The following is a 23791-nucleotide window of genomic DNA, read 5'->3' as shown; positions in this document are numbered from 1 at the left end:
TGAAATATATTATTAAACATTAATTCTTTCAGTCGTTATTCCAGCATAGTTGTTTTGAAAAAATATTCAGTTGGGAAATCTTTTTCATTATTTGTCAGATTTTAAAAATTGTTTTAGTGCAGAAATTATTAGAAGAGGCCATTCATTTTATGTAACAAACTATACTGGACACATTTTGTTTCTTTCAATATTTAAAAAAAAAGTTTGATGCAGGCTTATGTGAAGTTACTGGAAGTTAAAATATTTTACACCTTTTATAATTTATTCAAAACTTACGGATATTTAAGGATGAAGCATGGGACACTTGGATCAACGTTACTGTCATCATCAGAACTTGACAAGTATTTCCCTGACAGGAAAGTAGGATTGTGGGTAGGGTGCTGGAACATGGCAGAAATCAAGGTAAATACAGTATAAGAACGTACGTAGAGATACGCTGTTAGACTAAGTGCAGTCTTTACAAATTGTCTACCTCTAGCGGCAAAGATAACTCTTTAAACTTCATGTAGTTGTGAAAGCTTAGCTCCCCTGAACCATGTGTTCAGTGTGAGCCATTTTGGTGGTACTGTGTTCGACATTACTTTTTACAATGAACCACTTGATTGATCATCATCAAACTTTGTGTGTAGTATTCACATAAGGTTGTCTCAGTTTATCCAGATAGTTCGCTTTAGCCCCTTTAAGGTGCAATCAAAGATAGAAATATAAGAACATTTATTGTATGACTATTGGTCTTTGGCTTCATTGTAGGGTTCTCTCTCAAGTTTGTCTAGCTGGTTTTGCTTGGTTCCTTTTAGGGGCCACTAGAACAAAAAGTAGGAAAACTTTTAAAAAACATCATCTCTTGAAACGCTTGATTGCTGCTTACCAAACTTGGTTTGTGGCATCCTTCAAGATTGCTAAATAGTTCTGCTTGGCTCCTTTTAGGGGTAGTCAGAGCAAAAACAGAAAAAAAACGTGTGAACCACTGAATGGATCTCCACAGACTTGGGGTGTAAAATATTTGTAAGGTCCTCTCTCAAGTTTATTCAAATTGTTCCACTTGGCCCCTTGTAGAGGCTGGCAGTGCTGAAAATAGAATATCCTTCAAGCACTTCTTCTCATAAACCACGGAATGGATAGTATTTTTGTCCCTATTACAGCCTGTAAGAGAAAAAAAAATTGAACAGCTTCTTCTCATCAAACACTTCATTTTTAGCTCGACTATTTGAAGAATACGGGAGCTGTCCTACTCGCACTGGCGTCGGCGTGAGCATTAGCGTGAGCGTCACACAAATTTGTGTACCACCCCAAATATATATCAAAGTCCATTGAGATATTGCTTTCATATTTTGCATACTTGTTAACCATCATGACCCCAGTCTGTAAAAAGGAGGAGGCAACTTTATCAAACATTTTTACTGAATTATGGCCCCTTTTCGACTTAGAATATGCTTATTGTAATGTTGAAGTTTTACTCATAGCTTATATAATATCAAGCACAGAGAATGGTCGAGCACGCTGTCAACTGACAGCTCTTGTTCATTACCAAATTTTTCTGTAGTAAGGTCTTTCAAGTTTATAGATATTTTAGCTTGACCCCTTTTTAAGGGCAGGCAAAGGTATGATACAGTGTTTTATGACATATATTCAAGATCAGTAGTCAGGTGAGCAATTCGGGGCCGCATGACCCTCTTTATGATAGCCCTCTTTTATAATGTAAAGGTGATTGTTCTGGAGAAATAGTTTGAAAAAAAAGGAATTAGGTTCTGTTAAAAGCAGTACTTTGGTTATACGTATGAGTTAGCTTTTTAAAATAATAGTAGAGTTAAAATGCATTTTATGAAAAAATTAATATTTGTGGGGTTCACATTTTCCCTTGACAGTTGATAGGTAGAGCTATTGGACTTACTTGTAGGAATGTATTGAAACTTCACACTCTTATTCACTGTGATAAATTGACTTACATTGCACAGGTTCAATAATTCTAGTTTGCTTTTTTCTACAAAATTATGCCCCTTTTTCAACTTAGCAATTTTTGTTTAAGTTTTTGTGTGTAAGCTGGTAACTCAATACCCATTAATGGGATTGGATTGAAACTTCACACCCATGTTCACTATGATGACCTGACATGCATTGACTATTCATAGAATAGTAGAGCTATTGGACTCGCCCATGTGTCAGCGTCGGCGTCCGCGTCCGCGTCCCGATTTTGGTTAAGGTTTTGTATGTAAGCTGGTATCTCAGTAACCACTTGTGGGAATGGATTGAAACTTCACACACTTATTCACTGTGACAAACTGACTTAAATTGCACAGGTTCCATAACTCTATTTTGCTTTTTTACAAAATTATGCCCCTTTTTCGACTTAGAAATTTTTGGTTAAGGTTTTGTATGTAAGCTGGTAACTCAGTAACTACTTGTGGGAATGGATTGAAACTTCACACACTTATTCACTGTGATGAACTGACCTACATTGCACAGGTCCATAACTCTATTTTGCTTTTTTACAAAATTATGCCCCTTTTTCGACTTAGAAATTTTTGGTTAAGGTTTTGTATGTAAGCTGGTATCTCAGTAACCACTTGTGGGAATGGATTGAAACTTCACACACTTGTTCACTGTCATGATCTAACATGCACTGTGAAGGTACCATAACTCTACTTCGCATTTTTACAAAATTATGCCCCTTTGACTTAGCAGTTTTTGGTTAAGTTTTTGTATGTAAGCTGATATCTCAGTATCCACAAATTGGAAAGGATTGAAACTTCACACACTTGTTCACTGTCATGATATGACATGCAGTACAGAGGTTCAATACCTCTACTTTGCATTTTACAAAATTATGCCCCTTTTTCAACTTTTGTATTCATTCAATTGACAAGGCTGTTGAATAGTCGAGCGTTGCTGTCCTCCGACAGCTCTTGTTACAAAATTATGCCCCTTTTTTGACTTAGTAATTTTATTAAGTTTTTGTCGGTAGGCTAAAATCTCAGTACCCACTGATAGGAATAGGTTGAAACTTTGCACACTTGTTCACTGTGATGATCTGACAGGCGTCATAACTCTACTTTGCATTTTTACAAAATTGTGCCTCTTATTTGACGTATATATTCATTCAAATGACAAGGCTGTTGAATAGTCAAGGGTTGCTGTCCTCCGACAACTCTTATTTTACTTGAATTTGATAAGCAGTGTTTGTCAGCTCTTTCCATTCATGTAAGCTGTAAATGATATTTTGGTTATATACCAGTGACAAAATTAAAATGAATATAGTTTGCATCTGAATGCAACAAGAAAAAATATAAAATTAAAACTGTTTGTTTAACTTTTATCTTTTACAAAGGTTTTGATAGAACAAAATGTAATTCTATTGAGAATGTAATATATATTTTTTGTCTTAATGCAGATACGAAAGGTACAGACAGTGTAAAACAATTTATTGTGATATACCCACTTCAAAATGTTCAGTTCAAAAGTTTTATTTTTACCAGCAATGACACCTTTTTGTTTCTGCATATCCCACTCCAGCCTTCATATGTCATCCACACCAACATTCATTTCTCATTTATGCCAACCTTCATATGACATCCACACCAGTTTCCTTTGTCATCCAGCTAAACTTCCATTTGTTGTCTACCAAAGCTTCATATGTCGTCCACACCAGATTTCATTCGTCTTCCAAAACTTTAATTTTGTCGTCCACCCAAATTTTCATTTTTCACCCAGAGCTTCATTTGTCTTCCATCCAGACCTTCATTTGTCATTCATCCAGACCATAATTTTTCATTCATCCAGACCTTAATTTGTCATTCATCCTTATCTTCATTTGCACCCACGCAAACTTTTATTAGTTATCAACCCAAGCTTCCTTTGTCATCATTCCTCAGCCTTTATTTTCCAGCCAAATATCCATTTGTCATCAACTCCAACCTCCATTTGTCATCAACTCCAACCTCCATTTGTCATCAACTCCAACCCTCCATTTGTCATCAACCTAAACCTCCAGATGTTATCAACTCCAACCACCATTTTGTCCTCAACAAGCCTCCATAAATTTTGTCATCAACTCCAACCACAATTTGTCATCAGCTCCAACCACCATTTGTCATCAACCCCAACCACCATTTGTCATCAACTCCAACCTCTATTTGTCATCAACTCCAACCTCCGTTTGTCATCAACTCCAACCGCCATTTTGTCATCAACTTCAACAACCATTTGTCATCAACTCCAACCTCCATTTGTCATCAACTCCAACCGACATTTGTCATCAACTCAAACCGACATTTGTCATCAACTCCAACTGACATTTGTCATCAACCCCAACCTCTAATTGCCATCAACTCCAGCCTCCATTTTTCATCATTCCCAACCTCCATTTGTCATCAGTCCCAACCTTTATTTTTCATCAACTCCAACCACCATTTGTCATCAACCCCAACCTCTGTTTGTCATCAACTCCAACCACCATTTTGTCATCAACTTCAACCACCATTTGTCATCAACTCCAACCTCCATTTGTCATCAACTCCAACCGCCATTTGTCATCAACTCCAACCTCTATTTGTCATCAACCCCAACCTCTAATTGCCATCAACTCCAGCCTCCATTTTTCTTCATTCCCAACCTCCATTTGTCATTAATCCCAACCTCTATTTTTCATCATCTCCAACCTCCATTTGACCAACCCCTCCCATTTGACATCAACCCCAACCTTTATTTGTCATCAACCCCAACCTCCATTTGTCATCAACCCCAACCACCATTTGTCATCAGCCTCAACCTCCATTTGTCATAAACCCCAACCTTCATTTGTCATTATTCCCAATCTCCATTTGTTATCCACACAAACCTCTATTTGTCATTCACACAAACCTCCATTTGTCATCCACACACACCTCCATTTGTCATCAACCCCACCTCCATTTGTCATAAACCCCAGCCTCCATTGTCATAAACCCCAGCCTCCATTTGTCATCCACCCCAACCTCCATTTGTCATCAACCCCAACCTCCATTTGTCAACCACCAAACCTTTTTTGTCATTGACTCCAGCATTCATTTGCTATCTTCAACAAAGTTGTCATCCAACCAGCTTTTATTTGTGATACAACTTAACTTTTATATGCAATCTACACAAACTTTCTTTTGTTATCAATCCCAACCTTCATTTTTCAATTGACCAATAATTCTATTCTATATACCCATCCAGCTATATCTTCATTTTTCATCATTGTGCCATTTCTTGTCTTTCCAACATTAATTTGTCATTCAGCTGTTCGGAATTACCTTGTATATCAAAGCATGCTTTACAGCTATTGCTGTTTTCACTATGAAGATTTATTTGTCAAGTCATTTTGAATTATGATTAAGCATTAATGTAATGTTAGGCTTATCAGTATGAGCCAAGCCATGAGAAAACCAACATAGTGGCTTTGCGAGCAGCATGGATCCAGACAAGACTGCGCATCCGCGCAGTCTGGTCAGGATCCATGCTGTTCGCTTTCAAAGCCTATTGCAATTAGAGAAACCGGTAGCGAACAGCATGGTAAGTGTTAAATTGCACTGGATTTCCAAAGACAAAAAACACACTAGGACCGTCCCTTTAAAAGATATAAAAGACTGTCAGAACCTGCTTTTAGCAGAATGTTTCATTAGTATGGTTATCAGTTGCTGAATGATCGATGTAGTTGGCTTAAAATGTCTTGATTTTAACCAGTGACTGTTTCTAGGGACATGAAATTTTGAAATTTTAAATTAATGGAGTATTTGTCCTTTGGAATTTAATAAAGTATATTTATGAAACCCTGATTCTGCAGAAATAAGTCCTCATTAAAGAATACAGTCACATCATTCATTATTGTTCATAAGAAATCTATAAGAAGTATGGTTAATGAAAGTTTATGAATTTGAAGATAGTATCGATTGAAAAGCCAAAATTTTTTTACCAATCTTGCATGTTTTTCACTTGCTTACATTGCTTGCATATGGCTATAAAAATGATGTGAGTGATCGGTAAATTTAATATAATGAGTTAGTTTAAATTGTATGTATTGAAATGTGCTTTCATTTTCACCTACCCTTTCACATGATATTGATTTTAATACACCATATTTACATTCATTATGTTCATTCTAAGAGCATTGAATTTTTTCTTGTATCAGTTGTTTGACATCAGCTTTTGAATGTAAGTTGTTGATTTCATAAAATTATGTTCAAATAGCAGATAATGTTTGTCAGAGTAATTGAATTAATTTATTACACAATTTTTTGTGAAACAATGAATTTACCAGAGAAAGCATTGCATTGTTAGGTAAAATTCTCTGGTTAGCTCCTGTTGCAACACTTGTTCACCATCAGTGTCTGCACCCAGAGGTAAACTGCATATTGATAGGTATCTGTAGAGTTACATACATCATCTTTCTGGTATAGAAGAACAGCATATTTTGTTGTTCCTGTGATACATCCATTTAACTCAGAAAGAATGTTCAGGTCACATGTTATCCTTGATGATTTGATATACAACAGTGTGTTTGCAGTTATTCTTCCTCAACCTTTGATTCCTGTGGGAGAAGTTGTCAGTACTTTGGGGGAGTTGTCAATACTTTGGGGGAGTTGTCAGTACTTTGGAGAAGTTGTCAATACTTTGGGGGAGTTAGTCAGTGCTGTCAATACTTTGGGGGAGTTAGTCAGTGCTTTGGGGAAGTTGTCAGTACTTTGGGGAAGATGTCAGTACTTTGGGGGAGTTAGTCAGTACTTTGGGGAAGTTGTCAGTACTTTGGAGAAGTTGTCAGTACTTTGGGGAAGTTAGTCTGTACTTTGGGGAAGTTGTCAGTACTTTGGAGAAGTTGTCAGTACTTCGGGGAAGATGTCAGTACTTTTGGGGAGTTAGTTTGTACTGGTACAGAAATCAGGAACACAGGTTAGGTTACTGGTCTCTACGATATAACAGAAATACTGTTGATAAACAGCATTACACCCAATCAAATAAACAAGACATTAGTGTTGCAGATTACTCTTAAAAGATCTTTCAAGGCAGGCAACAAGGTCAGCAGTAGTTAGTTTATTGTATATTCCTGACATTTTACAAGACCCTCTAGTAACTTTTCTCTGCAAAATAAACTTGAAAAAATATCTTTCAGGATAGAAACACAAAAAGCATGATGTAGAACGTTATTTCCTGGTGTATAAGACTCTTAGAGTGTTTTGACCTATGTGATATAGAACATTGTTTCTTGGTGTATAAGACTCTTAGAGTGTTTTGACCTATGTGATATAGAACATTATTTCCTGGTGTATAAGACTCTTAGAGTGTTTTGACCTATGTGATATAGAACATTGTTTCTTGGTGTATAAGACTCTTAGAGTGTTTTGACCTATGTGATATAGAACATTGTTTCTTGGTATATAAGACTCTAGGGTGTTTTGACCTATGTGATATAGAACATTATTTCCTGGTGTATGAGACTCTTAGAGTGTTTTGACCTATGTGATATAGAACATTGTTTATTCTAGGACTGTAGGGAACCATTAGATGACTTTTTGCTGCCTGAAGTGAGTGAATATGTGCAGGACATCTATGCCATTGGTACTCAGGAAAATGCCATGAACAAGTTTGTATCTGATATTTATCTTTGTCAGTTATCTTTATCAATTTAGTAATGTTTATGTATTTCAAAACTGTATGACATGATGTACTTTGTCAGTTATGAAGAACTGAGTCAGGAATTCTATTGCCTTAAGCAGGCTTACAGTAAATTGTGGCTGCAGTAAAATTCTAAGCCTGTGCATGCTTTAACTTGCTGTTTTTATTGCTTAAATGTTTGTGTTCAGTATTTAGAAAATTAATATCATATAAAAGAAGTTAAAAAGGGTTTTCCTTCTAGCTTTTGTAATGGGGACAATCATAACTGAGTAAACAAGACAACAGGGTAGTCTATACCTGTGAATTAGTTCTTGAAGCATGGTTTACCTTTAGCCAGCTGGCAACAAGTGGTTCTGCCTTTGCGACCAATGCAGACTAAGATCAGCCTGCACTTCCATACAGGCCGATCTTGGTATGCACATTTTGCTATTCAGTCAGTAAATTGTCAGTGACCACCCCTTTGAAAAAAATGGTACTGCCCAAATTGAATGATGGACCAGTCCATTTTAGAAATTTAGCAGGCTAAAGGTTAAAGAAAATGAGTCATTAATACACTACAGTCATTCTAAAACAGTGTAAGATATTTGCCATAACAGTCTGATATATAGATATATCTGTCATATGTTTACATTATTTGTAAGAACTGGCAAAGTTGTCAAAGTTGATGGTACATGACTGAAGTGTCTTTGATATATAACTTTAACAAATGCACATGGTTTACTCAGGAAAGAGTGGGAGATTCTACTGCAGGAGACTATTGGACCATCTCATGTTTTGTTTCACTCAGCAGCTCATGGGGCATTACATCTAGCAGTGTTTGTCAAGAGAGATCTGATATGGTTCTGTACAGGTAGGTCCAAGCTATGGCTATACAATGTGTAATAATGGTATATCAATAAGATGAGCACAAACTGTACACAGCAGCAAATTTAGTGTTGCTTAGATAGGATGTTTCAGGGAAGAAAGTGCATTATATGATAACATTGTACAAAATATTGGAGCAACATATGAAGTTTTGTTATTTATTTTGCTAAATATGAAGTTCAAGACTTTTAGTGATTGAAAAAGAAAGAAAAATGCTGTGTCAGGACTTGGGAGGGATTGACAATTGGTAGAAGTTTTTAAATCATTTAATGTGATTATTGTAATGCATATATTTAAATTGTCAAATCATGTTTTAAAGTTCTGCAGTGAACTTAACTGGTATATTGCTCAAAGTATTTTATGGACCACTTGTCTTTTGAAGAGTAGTGCAAAAGTAATGGAACATGTGAACTACACTGTAAACATTATTCTAAGCATATTGTAATTGATTACTAGTATATTGTAATAGCTGAACAAAATAATTTGAATTTACCGGTATGTTGTAGTGCCAGAAGATGACCTTGTACAAACGAGAGCGGTTACCATGGTGAAAACAAAAGGTGCTATAGCAGTCAGCTTTCAGTTCTTCGGAACTTCATTTATCTTCATTAATTGTCATTTTGCACGTAAGTGATTAAACTTGAATATTTTTATCGATATATATTTAAATTAAGTTAAAGACTGTTAAACTGTAAATTTAAACACATAGTCATGAACGGATCTGCCACGCTTCTTTCCTTGATGTTACAGGTTCAAGTCAAATGTCTGTCTGTACTTTCCCCTTGCGTACAATTGAGGTTGTTTTCCTACTGATGACAAAACTCTACCTTAGCCTTGCTCAGTGAAATGTACCGTCTTGTTTCAGTTACAGTTAAGAAAAAACTAGCCTGTTTCAACTTTAATGAAATTTGGACTAACCTTGTTGAGAGTTTTAATCTAAATTTGGTTCCTTCCTGATAATGTTACTCCCATTGGTGAAAATGCAAATGAGGCTGTAAGATACATGTTTGTATAGAAAGGACACATTAAAATGAAATACTGTTTCTAAAATGCAAATGGAAGTTCCTCAGCCATTCATTGCCAAGTATAATAAAGACCTAAGTATCACTGTTAATTCTTATAAAATCTGTAAGAAGATCCTTGGTAGCACCGAGTACAACCAAGAAAAATAATGCAAACTTGGTTTGATTGAGTCTGTTTATGATGGGTAATAAAATGTACACCACTCCTCATGCCCAACAGCATCTGCATAAGTGGAATTCTGTAAAATATTTATGTAATCCTAAGTCTGCAAGTTAGCTTCGTTTGTTTTCACTATTACAGCTGGTGATGGCAAGAAGAGGGAGCGGTTAGAAGACTTCACAAAAATCACCAAGAACTTGAACTTACCTAAACAGGGAAATGTGGGCTCACCTAACAGCAGTTCCTCAGGTATGTAGATAATGTTTGCATAGGATCTAAAAATTCAGTTTAGTTAAGACAGCACTTGAGTATGTTGGAAGGTGATATACAAATAAAAGAAGTCTTTCTTGTTTCATAAAAAAAATTCAGTCACTTCAGATCTGTATCTGTATACTTTCTAAATTTCACTCAATAGATCTCGTTTACGCAAGACATTCATACATTTACTTAAAATTAATATTATGAAGTGAAATGCAAGTCAGCTGAAGTCACGTACCCACATATTGTCACATTTGAGGGATCAGTGTGCAGAATAAACACCCAATTTTTGTTTTTATCTCACCTGTCACATAGTGACAAGGTGAGCTTTTGTGATCACGCAGCGTCCGTAAACTTTTCCTTGTGACATCTCTAGAAGTCACATTTTTTGTGGGATCTTTATGGAAGTTGGTCAGAATGTTCATCTTGATGATATCTAGGTCAAGTTCGAAACTGGGTCACGTGCCATCAAAAACTAGGTCAGTAGGTCTAAAAATAGAAAAACCTTGTGACCTCTCTAGAGGCCATATATTTCACAAGATCTTCATGAAAAATGGTCAGAATGTTCACCTTGATGATATCTAGGTCAAGTTCGAAACTGGGCCACGTGGGGTCAAAAACTAGGTCAGTAGGTCTAAAAATAGAAAAACCTTGTGACCTCTCTAGAGGCCATATTTTTCATGAGATCTTCATGAATATTGGTCAGAATGTTCGCCTTGATGATATCTAGGACAAGTTCGAAACTGGGTCACGTGGGTCAAAAAATAGGTCATTAGGTCTAAAAATAGAAAAACCTTGTGACCTCTCTAGAGGCCATATTTCTCAATGGATCTTCATGAAAATTGGTCAGAATGTTCACCTTGATGATATCTAGGTCAAGTTCGAAACTGGGTCACACGGGATTAAAAACTAGGTCAGTAGATCTAAAAATAGAAAAACCTTTTGACCTCTCTAGAGGCCATATTTTTCATGAGATCTTCATGAATATTGGTCAGAATGTTCACCTTGATGACATCTAGGTCAAGTTCGAAACTGGGTCATGTGGGGTCAAAAACTAGGTCAGTAGGTCTAAAAATAGAAAAACCTTGTGACCTCTCTAGAGGCCATATTTCTCAATGGATCTTCATGAAAATTGGTCAGAATGTTCATCTTGATGATATCTAGGTCAAGTTCGAAACTGGGTCACGTGGGGTTAAAAGCTAGGTCAGTAGATCTAAAAATAGAAAAACCTTGTGACCTCTCTAGAGGCCATATTTTTCATGAGATCTTCATGAATATTGGTCAGAATGTTCACCTTGATGATATCTAGGTCAAGTTCGAAACTGGGTCACCTAGGGTCAAAAACTAGGTCAGTAGGTCTAAAAATAGAAAAACCTTGTGACCTCTCTAGAGGCCATATTTCTCAATGGATCTTCACGAAAATTGGTGAGAATGTTCAGCTTGATGATATCTAGGTCAGGTTCATAACTGGGTCATGTGCATTCAAAAACTAGGTCAGTAGGTCGAAAAATAGAAAAACCTTGTGACCTCTCTAGAGGCCATATTTTTCACGAGATCTTCATGAAAATTGGTGAGAATGTTCACCTTGATGATATCTAGGTCAAGTTTAAAAGTGGGTCACGTGCCTTCAAAAACTAGGCCATTAGGTCAAATAATAGAAAAACCTTTTGACCTCTCTAGAGGCCATATTTTTCAATGGATCTTCATGAAAATTGGTCAGAATTTTTTATCTTGATGATATCTAGGTCACATGTGCTCAAAAACTAGGTCACTATGTCAAATAATAGAAATAACGACGTCATACTCAGTTCAACACTGGGTCATGTGGGGATAGGTGAGCGATTCAGGACCATCATGGTCCTCTTGTTAAGTAAGCAGTTTGAAAACATGCCAATATAAGAATGAAAAGTGTCTTATTGTATGTAAAATACATTCCACAAATGAAAAATGATGTCATCTAGTTGCTACCCGGTTTGTGCACAAATGTGCTAAAAATTGTAAAATTAGGATCTGTTAGGGACTTAATTCCACTACACCACTGAAACATAATTTTGAACAAATTACTGTTATTACACTAGAAGCCTGTAATATGATGGTAAAGGAAGAAACATGCTTGTTATACAGTCAAAACTGTGCTTTACCTTTAGCCTGCTGGCAGCAAGTGGTTCTGCCTTTGTGACCAGTGCAGACCAAGATCAGCCTGCACACCCATGCAGTCTGATCATGGTCTGCACTGTTTGCTATTCAGTCAGTAAATGCACTATGTTGGTTTTCTCATGGTGTGGCTCATATGTCAAATTTCTAGGGAAATTTTTATAATTTTGTATGTGTGTTCTATTAAGATGTAACAACAAGATTTGACAGTGTGTTTTGGATGGGAGACCTCAACTTCCGTATAGAGGCTTATAAAGGCAAGCAGGCCGTGGAAGATATAGTGAAATATATAGAACAACAGGAACACACAAACTTTGAGGACCTTCTAGCTGGTGACCAACTCTCGAAACTCATTGTAGAAGGTAATCTAAACTTTAAGCCTGCTGGCGGCAAGTCATTTTGCCTTTACAGCCAGTGCAGACCAAGATTAGTCTGCACAACCATGCACTGTTTGCCTGCACATCCATACAGGCTGATTTTGGTCCCCACTGTTTGCTGTTCAGTCAGTAAGTTTTTAGTGAACTTCCCTTAGAATAATTAAGTGGTACAGCCCAGATTGAATGATGGACCGGTCCATTTTAGAAATTTAGCAAGGTAAAGACTTGCAGAAATAGGGAATTATTTATTGTTGTTGAAAAATGATGTAAAGGTATGACAGAATGTAAGTTTTACTGTTTTAATAGTTTTGTTGGGAGGCTAATTTTGACAACTGTCTGTATGCTGAAGATCAAGCTTAAGCATCTAACTAGGTAATTTCTTGAACAAGTCAGATTTAGTTTGACCAGTGGCATGCATATATTCTGACGTAGTTTTATAATGTTGGGGCTTGATCCAGTGTGATGTTCTCCTAGGGGGATGTTTTCATGGGAATATATTTCCAGTAACACTGGCGTGAAACAATCTAAAGAACATTATAATTATATTTTCAGGAAGTATATTTCAAGGATTCCAGGAGGGCAGGATAAACTTTAGACCTACGTATAAATATGATATAGGGCAAGACACATTTGATACATCATCCAAAAATAGAGTTCCATCATATACTGTAAGTTTTCTGGAGTTAATGATTCCTTTTTAGCACAACTATACGAAGTATAAGGAGAGCTATCCTACTTAACCTGGCGTCGGCGTCTTTCCGCGTCCCCGCCTTGGTTAAAGTTTTTTACACTTTCTCTTTTTTCTACTTTTCCCTGTAATTACTTGATGGATTTGATTCAAACTTAAATTAGGTATTCCTCATCATCTCCAACATCATCTGACATAAGGGCCATAACTCTGGCACCAGTATTTCATGATTTATCCCCCATTTTCACTTAGATTTTCAAGATAAAATTTTGATGCACTTTCACTCTATCTCTGTTATTACTGAATGGATTTGATTCAAACTTAAAATAATTGTTCAACATCATCACACACATCATATGACACAAGGCGCATAACTCTGGCACAAATTTTTCATGAATTATTCCCCCTTTTTACTTAGAATTTCAGGTTAAAGTTTTGTTGCACTTTTACTCTATCTCTGTTATTACTGAATGGATCTGATTCAAACTTGAAATACTTGTTCAGCATCATCACTCACATAATATGACACAAGGGCCATATCTCTGGCACCAATTTTTCATGAATTATACCCCTATTACTTAAAATTTAAGGTTAATTTTGATGCATATGCATTTTCACTATATCTCAGTAATTATGAAATGCATTTGATTCAAACTTCAAGTTGTTGTTCCACAGCATCACCCACATCATATGACACAAGGTGCATAACTCTTGCACCAATATTTAATGAATTATGCTCCTTTCTGCTTAGAATATACTTATATAGTGTTGCGATACACTTTTTCTTTACCTCTCTTATGACTTAATATTCCTGACACAGACTCAGGCTTTTGTGCAATATATTCATCCACCATTGGAGTCATTAAACACTCCAGTGACAGCTCCAATTTCCTCAGATGTGCCCAGTTTCAGTATCCAGCATCGAAATAGTCGAGCGCGCTCTCTCCTGTGACAGCTCTTGTCTTAAATCTATCATTCAGTATATACGACTCATTCAAGAAAGGATGTTTTTTTGTTTTCTGTTCATTTTATTTTGCTGCAGATCATAAGATTTTGAGGATTTAAAGTCTGTTTTTTGGGTTAAGGTGTATTTATAAATTTTGATGGTTTTATATTTCCTTTTCATTCATGTTAGAACCCAAATAGAGTTATATCAGAAGTGAACAGTAGAGAATACTTACCAAAATAGAACAGTCTTGAAACATGTGTTTGTCCTTTCATGCCAAGGTTCACACAAACCTGAAAAGTCCTTGAATTTAATGCAAGTCCTTGAAAACACCTTAAGAATGACCAATAGAAAATTGAAAAAGTGCTTCGGTTTAAAAAAAAAAAAGACTGCTTGAATTTTTACCAGAACTCAGAATTAAAAACAAAACTCCTTGAAAAATGGTTTGTCGTCACTTTTTTTTTTAAGAGGAAATTTAAGAAAGAAATAGGAAAAGATGAAGATAATTCAACTAAAATGGTCACTTACCGATCGGCAGGCATAAATGTCAGCATTTTATCATAGTTTACTTAGAGTGTAGTGTCTGCTATAATATTGATTTGGAAATAGTTGATGGAAGTTGTTGGGACTAAGATTTCAAGACATCTGTCTGAGAAATAGTCCTTGAAAAAGTAAAAAGAGTCCTTGAAAAGTACTTACATTTTGTCTTGGATGTTCTGTTGACCTGTGCTGAATGTTCTGTTGAGCTTAGGAATGTTCTGTTGACCTGCACTTAGTATGAAATGTTTTATGTTGCAGGATCGTGTTTTATTCCGTGCCAAGAAAAAGAATTCCATCATATGTACGCATTATAATTCACCATCCAATGTTAGATTATCAGACCACCACCCTGTGTATGGGATATTTGAGGTGGCCATTCAGCCTGCTAGAGACTGGTAAGATATGGAAAAAAGCAGTTTATATTGTAATTCTTGATAGCTGAAGACTTCTCATCAGAAAATTTGTCTGACAGTACAAGATTTTTTCCAGCATGCAGTATTTTGTGTAAAAATAGTTCAGGCAAACATAACTCTTGCTAGTTTGTATATGGTCACATCCATCAGGATTACATAACATATCCCTGTGCTAAATAATATTTATCTAGTGGTCAAGATAACTGATACTCTAAAAATCTTCTAACAGATATATTTAAATTGGTTAAAAGTATAAACAATATTTTTGGTAAAAGGAACTTTGAATGTTAAACAAACTTTCTACCTAGGAAGCAGACATATTTTTTGGGGTATTTCTGGGGTATTTAAATGAAAGAAGCTGCTGTACTGATGGCATTTTCAGTTTTCAAGTGGTAACACTGTCTGATTATGAAACCAGGGGTTGCAAGTTCAGTTCCCCACTCTTGCAACTAAACTAACATTTGGATAAGTGTCCGATGTAGGGGTGCTTAGAACCTGGCATACTAAAGAACCAGGGAGGCTCCTTGAAATGGAGGGTCTTGGGTACCTTGAATTATCATCCCACTGAAATTACTTACAAAGAAAGATGTTATTATTGTAAAAATGCAGGTTCAGGTTTGACCCACAACACCCTGCAACTCATTGTTTCAAGAAATATAAAATTTGAAAGATGACACAGGCTGATGTTGTATATTTATGATTTCAGTACATTACCTCTGGCAGCGGGACAGTTTGATAGGGCAGTGTATGCAGAAGGTAATATTTTAATTTCTTGTTATTATGGTATCCATCCACAAGTCAAAAAATAAAATCAATATCAAATCATTTTTTGAAGAGTTTCAATTTTGAAGAGTTCCATGTCCAATTACTTGCCTTAAATGTCTTAGAATAGTGTGTAATATATATGAGCCACGCCATGAGAAAACCAACATAGTGGCTTTGCGACCAGCATGGATCCAGACCAGCCTGCACATCCGCGCAGTCTGGTCAGGATCCATGCTGTTCGCTTTCAAAGCCTGTTGCAATTAGAGAAACCGTTAGCGAACAGCATGGATCCTGACCAGACTGCGCGGATCCATGCTGGTCGCAAAGCCACTATGTTGGTTTTCCCATGGCGTGGCTGATATGGTATTGTCTCATTGTTAAAGAGAAATGAAGAAAAACACCTTACATTAAACGTTTGTACAACTGTAAGTTTTACATATAATGAATTTACGTATGTGTCAGAATAAAACATACTATTTATACAGGCATTCTTTATAGTTGCTGCAATTATAAAGCAAGCAAGGTAACTCAGTATGTTAATGCTGAATAATTTTATGCTGTTGTAAAGTGGCTTCTAAACTTCTGCTAATGATATTTAAGCTTGATGAATAAGATTGCCTTCACTGTAGTATGGAAACTTTAAATTTCAGCTAATAAACGCAGGACGTTGAAGGTGGAGGTGATTGATGCATTCCAGAAAGAGAAATCCAGCAAAGTGTGTTCTATACAGTAACATTGGTTACCCCGGCAACAGAGATAGAAACACATTGTGTATATGTGAAACTTGTCTATACAGCTTATTAATTACAGATCTGAAATAGTGGTATACAGTAAGCTGCTGTTATAAATTTTCTAAAAACAGTTTGTGGAGACAAGTGGAGAAGTAAAAATAGATAAATATGTTAGAAGAAAGCTTCTTTACACTTGAATCATGATATGATCAGTAAATGTGCATTTAAGAAGATAGTTTGCTGTTACCTTGTGAAAAGGTACCTGTTACCTTATGACAGGGTTACTGTTACCCTGTTACATGTAACTGTTACCTTGTGGTTACTGTCTTACTGGCAGCTGTTATTACTGTTTTTAGCTCACCTGTCACATAGTGACAAGTTGAGCTTTTGTGATCACGCAGCGTCCGTCGTCCGTGCGTAAACTTTTGCTTGTGACCACTCTAGAGGTCACATTTTTCATGGGATCTTTATGAAAGTTGGTCAGAATGTTCATCTTGATGATATCTAGGTCAAGTTCGAAACTGGGTCATGTGCGGTCCAAAACTAGGTCAGTAGGTCTAAAAATAGAAAAACCTTGTGACCTCTCTAGAGGCCATACTTTTCAATGGATCTTCATGAAAATTAGTCAGAGTGTTCATCTTAATTATATCTAGGTCAAGTTCGAAACTGGGTTACGTGCCATCAAAATCTAGGTCAGTAGGTCAAATAATAACAAAACCTTGTGACCTCTCTAGAGGTCACATTTTTCCTGGGATCTTTATGAAAAATGGTCAGAATGTTCATGTTGATGATATCTAGGTCAAGTTTGAAACTGGGTTACATGCGGTCCAAAACTAGGTCAGTAGGTCTAAAAATAGAAAAACCTTGTGACCTCTCTAGAGGCCATACTTTTCAATGGATCTTCATGAAAAGTAGTCAGAATGTTCAACTTGATGATATCTAGGTCAAGTTTGAAACTGGGTCACGTGCCTTCAAAAACTAGGTCAGTAGGTCAAATAATAAAACATTGTGACCTCTCTAGAGGCCATATTTTTCAGGGATTTGTATGAAAGTTGGTCTGAATGTTTATCTTGATGATATCTAGGTCAAGTTTGAAACTGGGTCAACTGCAATTAAAAACTAGGTCAGTAGGTCTAAAAATAGAAAAACCTTGTGACCTCTCTAGAGGCCATACTTTTCAATGGATCTTCATGAAAATTGGTCAGAATGTTCACCTTGATGATATCTAGGTCAAGGTTGAAACTGGGTCACGTGCCATCAAAAACTAGGTCAGTAGGTCAAATAATAAAAAAACCTTGTGACCTCTCTAGAGGCCATATTTTTCATGGGGTCTTTATGAAAGTTGGTCTGAATGTATCTTGTTGATATCTAGGTCAAATTCGAAACTGGGTCAACTGCGGTCAAAAACTAGGTCAGTAGGTCTAAAAATAGAAAAACCTTTTGACCTCTCTAGAGGCCATATTTTTCAATGGATCTTCATGAAAATTGGTCTGAATGTTCACCTTGATGATATCTAGGTAAAGTTTGAAACTGGGTCATGTGCGGTCACAAACTAGGTCAGTAGGTATAAAAATAGAAAAACCTTGTGAACTCTCTAGAGGCCATATTTTTCAATAGATCTTCATGAAAATTGGTGAGAATGTTCACCTTGATGATTTCTAGGTCAAGTTCGAAACTGGGTCACGTGCCTTCAAAACTAGGTCATTAGGTCAAATAATAGAAAAACCTTTTGACCTCTCTAGAGGCCATATTTTTCAATGGATCTTCATGAAAATTGGTCAGAATTTTTATCTTGATCTAGGTCAAGTTCAAAACTGGGTCACATGAGCTCAAGAACTAGGTCACTATGTCAAATAATAGAAAAAACGACGTCATACTCGGTTCAAAACTGGGTCATGTGGGGACAGGTGAGCGATTCAGGACCATCATGGTCCTCTTGTTAGTTATCCTCCTTTATTTGATTTACTAATTACACTTTTTTCCTGAGCAGAACTCCAAAACTTTTAAAGGGATTTGGTAATACCATCGCCCATTGACAGAGGTCATTTACAGAAAATGCCAAGTACAATAACCTTGCAAGTTAATTTTTTGAATTATCCGAGTTAATTGACTTTGCTTGTCTTGAGCATTATTCTAAGTGCTGAAGTAATACCTTTTTTCGTACTGTACATGTATACAAATATGGAGGACATAAAGGGGAAGTGCAGCTAACAAGAACCATTACTGTACATTGCTTAATTTGTGAATTATCTTCCTTTATTTCATGAACTCAAAATGCATTTGTCCAGAGCATAACTCCCATAACTGTTGAAGGGATTTTGTGAATATTGCATTGTAAAAGAACCATAAATCTACTACATGTACTTTTTGAATTATATCCCTTCATAACTTTAGAAAGAAAAATCTACTTAATCTTCTGTTTTTCAAAATATCTCTTCTCTCATTGGCCAACATTTAGACAAAATATTAACTTTGGTATACTAGCGCCCCATGTGGTTCTGGGACGATCTGTGTATGAAAAGAATTGGAACCACTGCCTTACCCTTGCATGATCGTAAGAGGCGACTAATAGGGTCTTAACACTTGGTTTTGCTGTAACTCTGTGATTCCAGCAGGTGTGCAAGTTTTGATTCCATACCTCCTGTTTTTATTTCGATGTAAATGGGATGTGAAACCAAAATTTGTAGTCCTGTTTGGTGCCATATAACCTATACTGTGTTGGTGCGCCGTAAAACCCAAATAAATAAATAAATTGGTATACTAGCAATGGCCATATTCAACATATCTCTTGTTCGTTCTTCTCTCTTCATTCAGAAAAAGTCCCAAATGTCAGTAGATATTGTTTTGCCAGCAAAGATAAGTGTATGTGTATTTCTTTGAAATATTTTAATATGAAATGTATTGTTAATGTATTAGAAGTAAGTTACGTATCACATAGTCGCAATTTTTTCAAGATGTGCTTTAGTTATTATTTATTTATTTGTTAAATTTATTTCATATATTTTCAAATTTAACTTTTTTAATTCATTATAAACTGATGTACAACAGATCCATAGTCCCTGTGTTATTCTTTTAAACATTGATGAAAATGTTTAGTTGTACAGTGAAGTCATTAAATATATGGAATCTGCAAATTGAACTATTTCTTTGAGACATGAATTTTTAGGAATCTGCCAAAAGGACTATTTTGGGGAAACGAATTTCATGGTTTTCAAACTTTTATGATGAATTTAGTAGAGGTTTAGGTTGTCTGATTTTTACGAGGTGTTGTCATCATTTGTTCAGGTTCAATTTTTTCTCAAAAACTGTAACAGCTATAGCTTTGAAACTTTGCTCTAGGCCAAGAATGATAACTCTAACATGCATTCTTGATGAAAATTTTCTTGGGATTTTCATCAGATATTTTCTTTCCTTATTGTGAATATGGGACCAGTTTATGTTACTTGTTTTGTTGTGCCAAATAGTACAGATATTTAAGTGAAGTAATGCTCAAAAAGTTACTAGTTGATTGCTGAAGAGTTAAAATCAAAATTAACTGGCTGTCTGTCCAAAATAAATGTTTTTGAATTACATAAGTTATTTCAGGTCTATTGTTAGACTCTCTGTTCTTTAACTCTGTCACAAGATGGCTTCATTTTAATATACCAGGTAGCAACTGGCATTTGTGGACTGCACAGTTACAAGGTGTAGTTTTCTTATAAACAGGATTTAATTTTGAATTTTAATAAAAGTACATTTTGATATAATTTTAAACATTTAGTCAACAGAATTAACCAAAAATTATTCAAACACTAGTAAAACCTCTCTTGAACAATATAGCAGTTTTCAGCTTTGAATATTGTTAAGTTTAGAAGTTACTGTATTATAATTTAGAATGGTTAAAAGATATTTATCACATGTTTGGCGTCTCGGGAGTGTAATAAAACCATTAAATAAAAATAATACACTAGTGTCATAAAACTTTGACGTCAACGTCGTTTATAGTATAGAAGATGTTGGTCAAATTGACTTGTTTATAGAATAAAAGGAAGTAGAATTTTTTATGTTTCGACAGGAAAGGCTAACATGAAATAAAAAGAATATTACATTTGTGACTTTCCACATTGAATTTATTAAACTCGTTGAATAGAATTGATAAAATGCTCTGCAGATCCTCGCATTTTATTCCACTCGTTCAATAAATTCAATAAGAAGACACTCATGTAATATCCTCTATTTCTTAATTAGCTTTCTTTTATGTAATTTCATTGTGTTAGACTGGATATTGGCCTTTGATACTGTACTTGCTTATTTTCTTACTTTTAACTTACAGAGATAAAAATGAATAAGAAAATGCAAACATTTTTCAAAAATTAATCAGATGAATTTTTACATACCAATTGTATGGTGTTTTCAGAACAGTTGTTTATGTTGTTTGTTTATGTGATTTATTTTCATTCCGTCCTAGATTTTGGCATTTTTAGTTAGTATTTTAAATATACATGTCTGTATAGTGAGAGAAATAAATTATTTATTGCTTAATGTGTATTTTAGTTATAACTATGTCAGGGCAGGATCAAAAGCTGGTCACAAGAATTTGTAGAGTTACATAATTACTTGACACACCGGGTTGTTAAGTATGGCCAGCACTAGTAGTGTAGAATGACATCAGATTGTTAAGCATGGCCCGCACAAGTCCCATTACATGGAATACCAAATGTTAAATTCTTTCATAAACATATATCCACAAGTTGTCACTTAACTGAGAGAACACATCCATACCAAATTCAAAGTTAGTGTCAATGAGTAGATAATGAAATCTAACAATCAGTTCTTATAATTCAGCTTCTTTACTCGACAAAATAAATAGAGTCGGAGACAGGAATGGAGTAAAAGGGGGCCTCCAAGGCCCGAGTGGTTAATGTCGCTTACTCCTAATTACTTGCTCCTCCCCCCAAACACACACACACCAAAAAAAAAGCTTGCTTGAGGTGAAGAATTCTTCATGTAAGGAAGCCATTCAACTGGTTTACTGGAGGTCAGTGGTTCTACCTAGGTGCCTGTCTATTACAGAAATAACCCCTGTAGGATCACCTAGTGGTTCTACCTAGGTGCCTGCCTATTACAGGAATAACCCCTGTAGGATCACCTAGGGTCCTCCTCCACCATTAACAACTTGAAAAGTCACCATTGACATAGTATTGGTGTGACTCAACCCAACAAAACTGGAAAAGTCACCATTGACATAGTATTGGTGTGACTCAACCCAACAAAACTGGAAAAGTCACCATTGACATAGTATTGGTGTGACTCAACCCAACAAGACTGGAAAAGTCACCATTGACATACATGTAGTATTGGTATGACTCAACCCAACAAAACTGGAAAAGTCACCATTGACATAGTGTTGGTGTGACTCAACCCAACAAAACTGGAAAAGTCACCATTGACATACATGTAGTACAGTGTAACTTCCGAAAAACGAACGACCTCAGGACCAGCCTTAAAGTTCGGTATTTGGAAGTTTCCGGAATTCAGAAGTTTCAAAATTTGTAGGCAAAGTGGACGTGTGCACAAGAGTTATGTTTCCTTACATGTAGGATGAAGGAGATTATTTTCCTCTATAATTATACAAGGTTATATCAAGTAATTAATTAATTGATTAATTAAAAATACAAACATTAAGGATAATAAATACATTATTAACAAATATAAAACATATCTTTAATGATAGCATTTACGCGAACATTTTCCACTTACATTTCACCACCCTTGGAGTTCCGAGTTTGTCAATTTTTAATTAACGATGATAATGCATAGTTTAATCGATGTAACTACATCAATTAAAACACTGATCTCTTTTTCATTCAAATATTAAGAAAGATTTTCACACTTAAGATATTTTTCTTCATGTAAGGAAGCCATTCAACTGGTTTACCGGAGGTCAGTGGTTCTACCTAGGTGCCTGTCTATTACAGAAATAACCCCTGTAGGATCACCTAGTGGTTCTACCTAGGTGCCTGCCTATTACAGGAATAACCCCTGTAGGATCACCTAGGGTCCTCTACCATTAACAGCTGAAAGTCAACATTGACATAGTATTGGTGTGACTCAACCCAACAAAACTGGAAAAGTCACCATTGACATAGTATTGGTGTGACTCAACCCAACAAAACTGGAAAAGTCACCATTGACATACATGTAGTATTGGTATGACTCAACCCAACAAAACTGGAAAAGTCACCATTGATGTAGTATTGGTGTGACTCAACCCAACAAAACTGGAAAAGTCACCATTGACATAGTATTGGTGTGACTCAACCCAACAAAACCCCAAATCAACCCAACAAAACCCCAAACTGTTCATCTATTTTATAGTTTCAGTATACAAATTAACATCAGCATCTTTTTACTATACAAGTGATAAATTATTTTTGAATTTCATCAGTAAGTCATAAAATAAGCAAAGTATTTGGTGCCTCTCACCATCCAGCTGTAGTAAAAAATATTTTGAAAATGAATTGATACTCTTATACCCAGAGGTTCATTGTCGTTATCTAGTGCAAACACAGATGGACACACAAAGCTGCTAAACCACTGTTAATGTAATATGAACTCCTAATTTTAATTTGTGACCAAAAGGAAATCCCTGTATGAAGTTCTTTTGGTATGTCTTGTGGTCCCTCTGCTATTGGCTTATCTTGTTAGTGTCTAAGTGAGACAGATTCATCAAATTTGGAGCTGCCAACAAAGTTTATTCACTATTTTCCAGTATACCTGGAACATGACTGTTATGCAGAAAGTGGCAAATGATAGTCTGAATGGCACCGAGTACTATTTTTTATTAAGAAAGATTTTAATGACTGCTTCTACAGGTCATGAGAAGAAACAGTTTTAAAGTTTATTCTGTTTTAAACTCTGGGAGCTCTGCAACGCATTCAAGTAGAACTATTTGTAGGATCTTTAGAAAGATTCATCCCTCAATCACTAGTGTATTTTCTTTAATCTCTAACATACATATCGAGGGTTGAACGCAATACTGTCGTAAGTCCTTCTTTATTTAATAGGAGTTACTACAGTATTGCGTTCAGCCCTCGATATTATATATTATGTGTATCTCTATAAACTCAATTTATAGAGATACACATAACATAGTCAAGTGCGGTAACCGTCCAATAAGAAGGCTATTTCAAAATTCAGAATTAAATTTCTGTGCTGGTATATATTCCGACAGGTTTGCACTATAATTGCTTTTTATGCCCCCCTTC

At 35.7% G+C, this 23791-nt stretch overlaps 1 protein-coding gene across 1 annotated transcript in view; it reads left to right on the top strand.

Annotated features, from left to right (window-relative positions):
• Nucleotides 1-21065, top strand: part of LOC123544077 (phosphatidylinositol polyphosphate 5-phosphatase type IV-like) — a 30036-nt gene extending 8971 nt beyond the window's left edge. The window contains exons 4-13 of the mRNA XM_053524414.1: nt 288-402; nt 7497-7594; nt 8352-8476; nt 8997-9116; nt 9814-9921; nt 12273-12446; nt 13014-13129; nt 14894-15030; nt 15755-15804; nt 16464-21065. Of these exons, the coding sequence (XP_053380389.1) occupies nt 288-402; nt 7497-7594; nt 8352-8476; nt 8997-9116; nt 9814-9921; nt 12273-12446; nt 13014-13129; nt 14894-15030; nt 15755-15804; nt 16464-16546 (1126 nt within the window). The 3' untranslated portion in view covers nt 16547-21065. The remainder of the gene's footprint in view (nt 1-287; nt 403-7496; nt 7595-8351; nt 8477-8996; nt 9117-9813; nt 9922-12272; nt 12447-13013; nt 13130-14893; nt 15031-15754; nt 15805-16463) is intronic.
• The last annotated feature ends 2726 nt before the right edge of the window (nt 21066-23791 follow it).

Source organism: Mercenaria mercenaria, chromosome 15 (assembly GCF_021730395.1).
Source record: "Mercenaria mercenaria strain notata chromosome 15, MADL_Memer_1, whole genome shotgun sequence".
Taxonomy (NCBI): Eukaryota; Metazoa; Mollusca; class Bivalvia; order Venerida; family Veneridae; genus Mercenaria; species Mercenaria mercenaria.
Note: the sequence above shows the minus strand (reverse complement) of the source record. Positions and strands in the feature narration are given on the sequence as shown.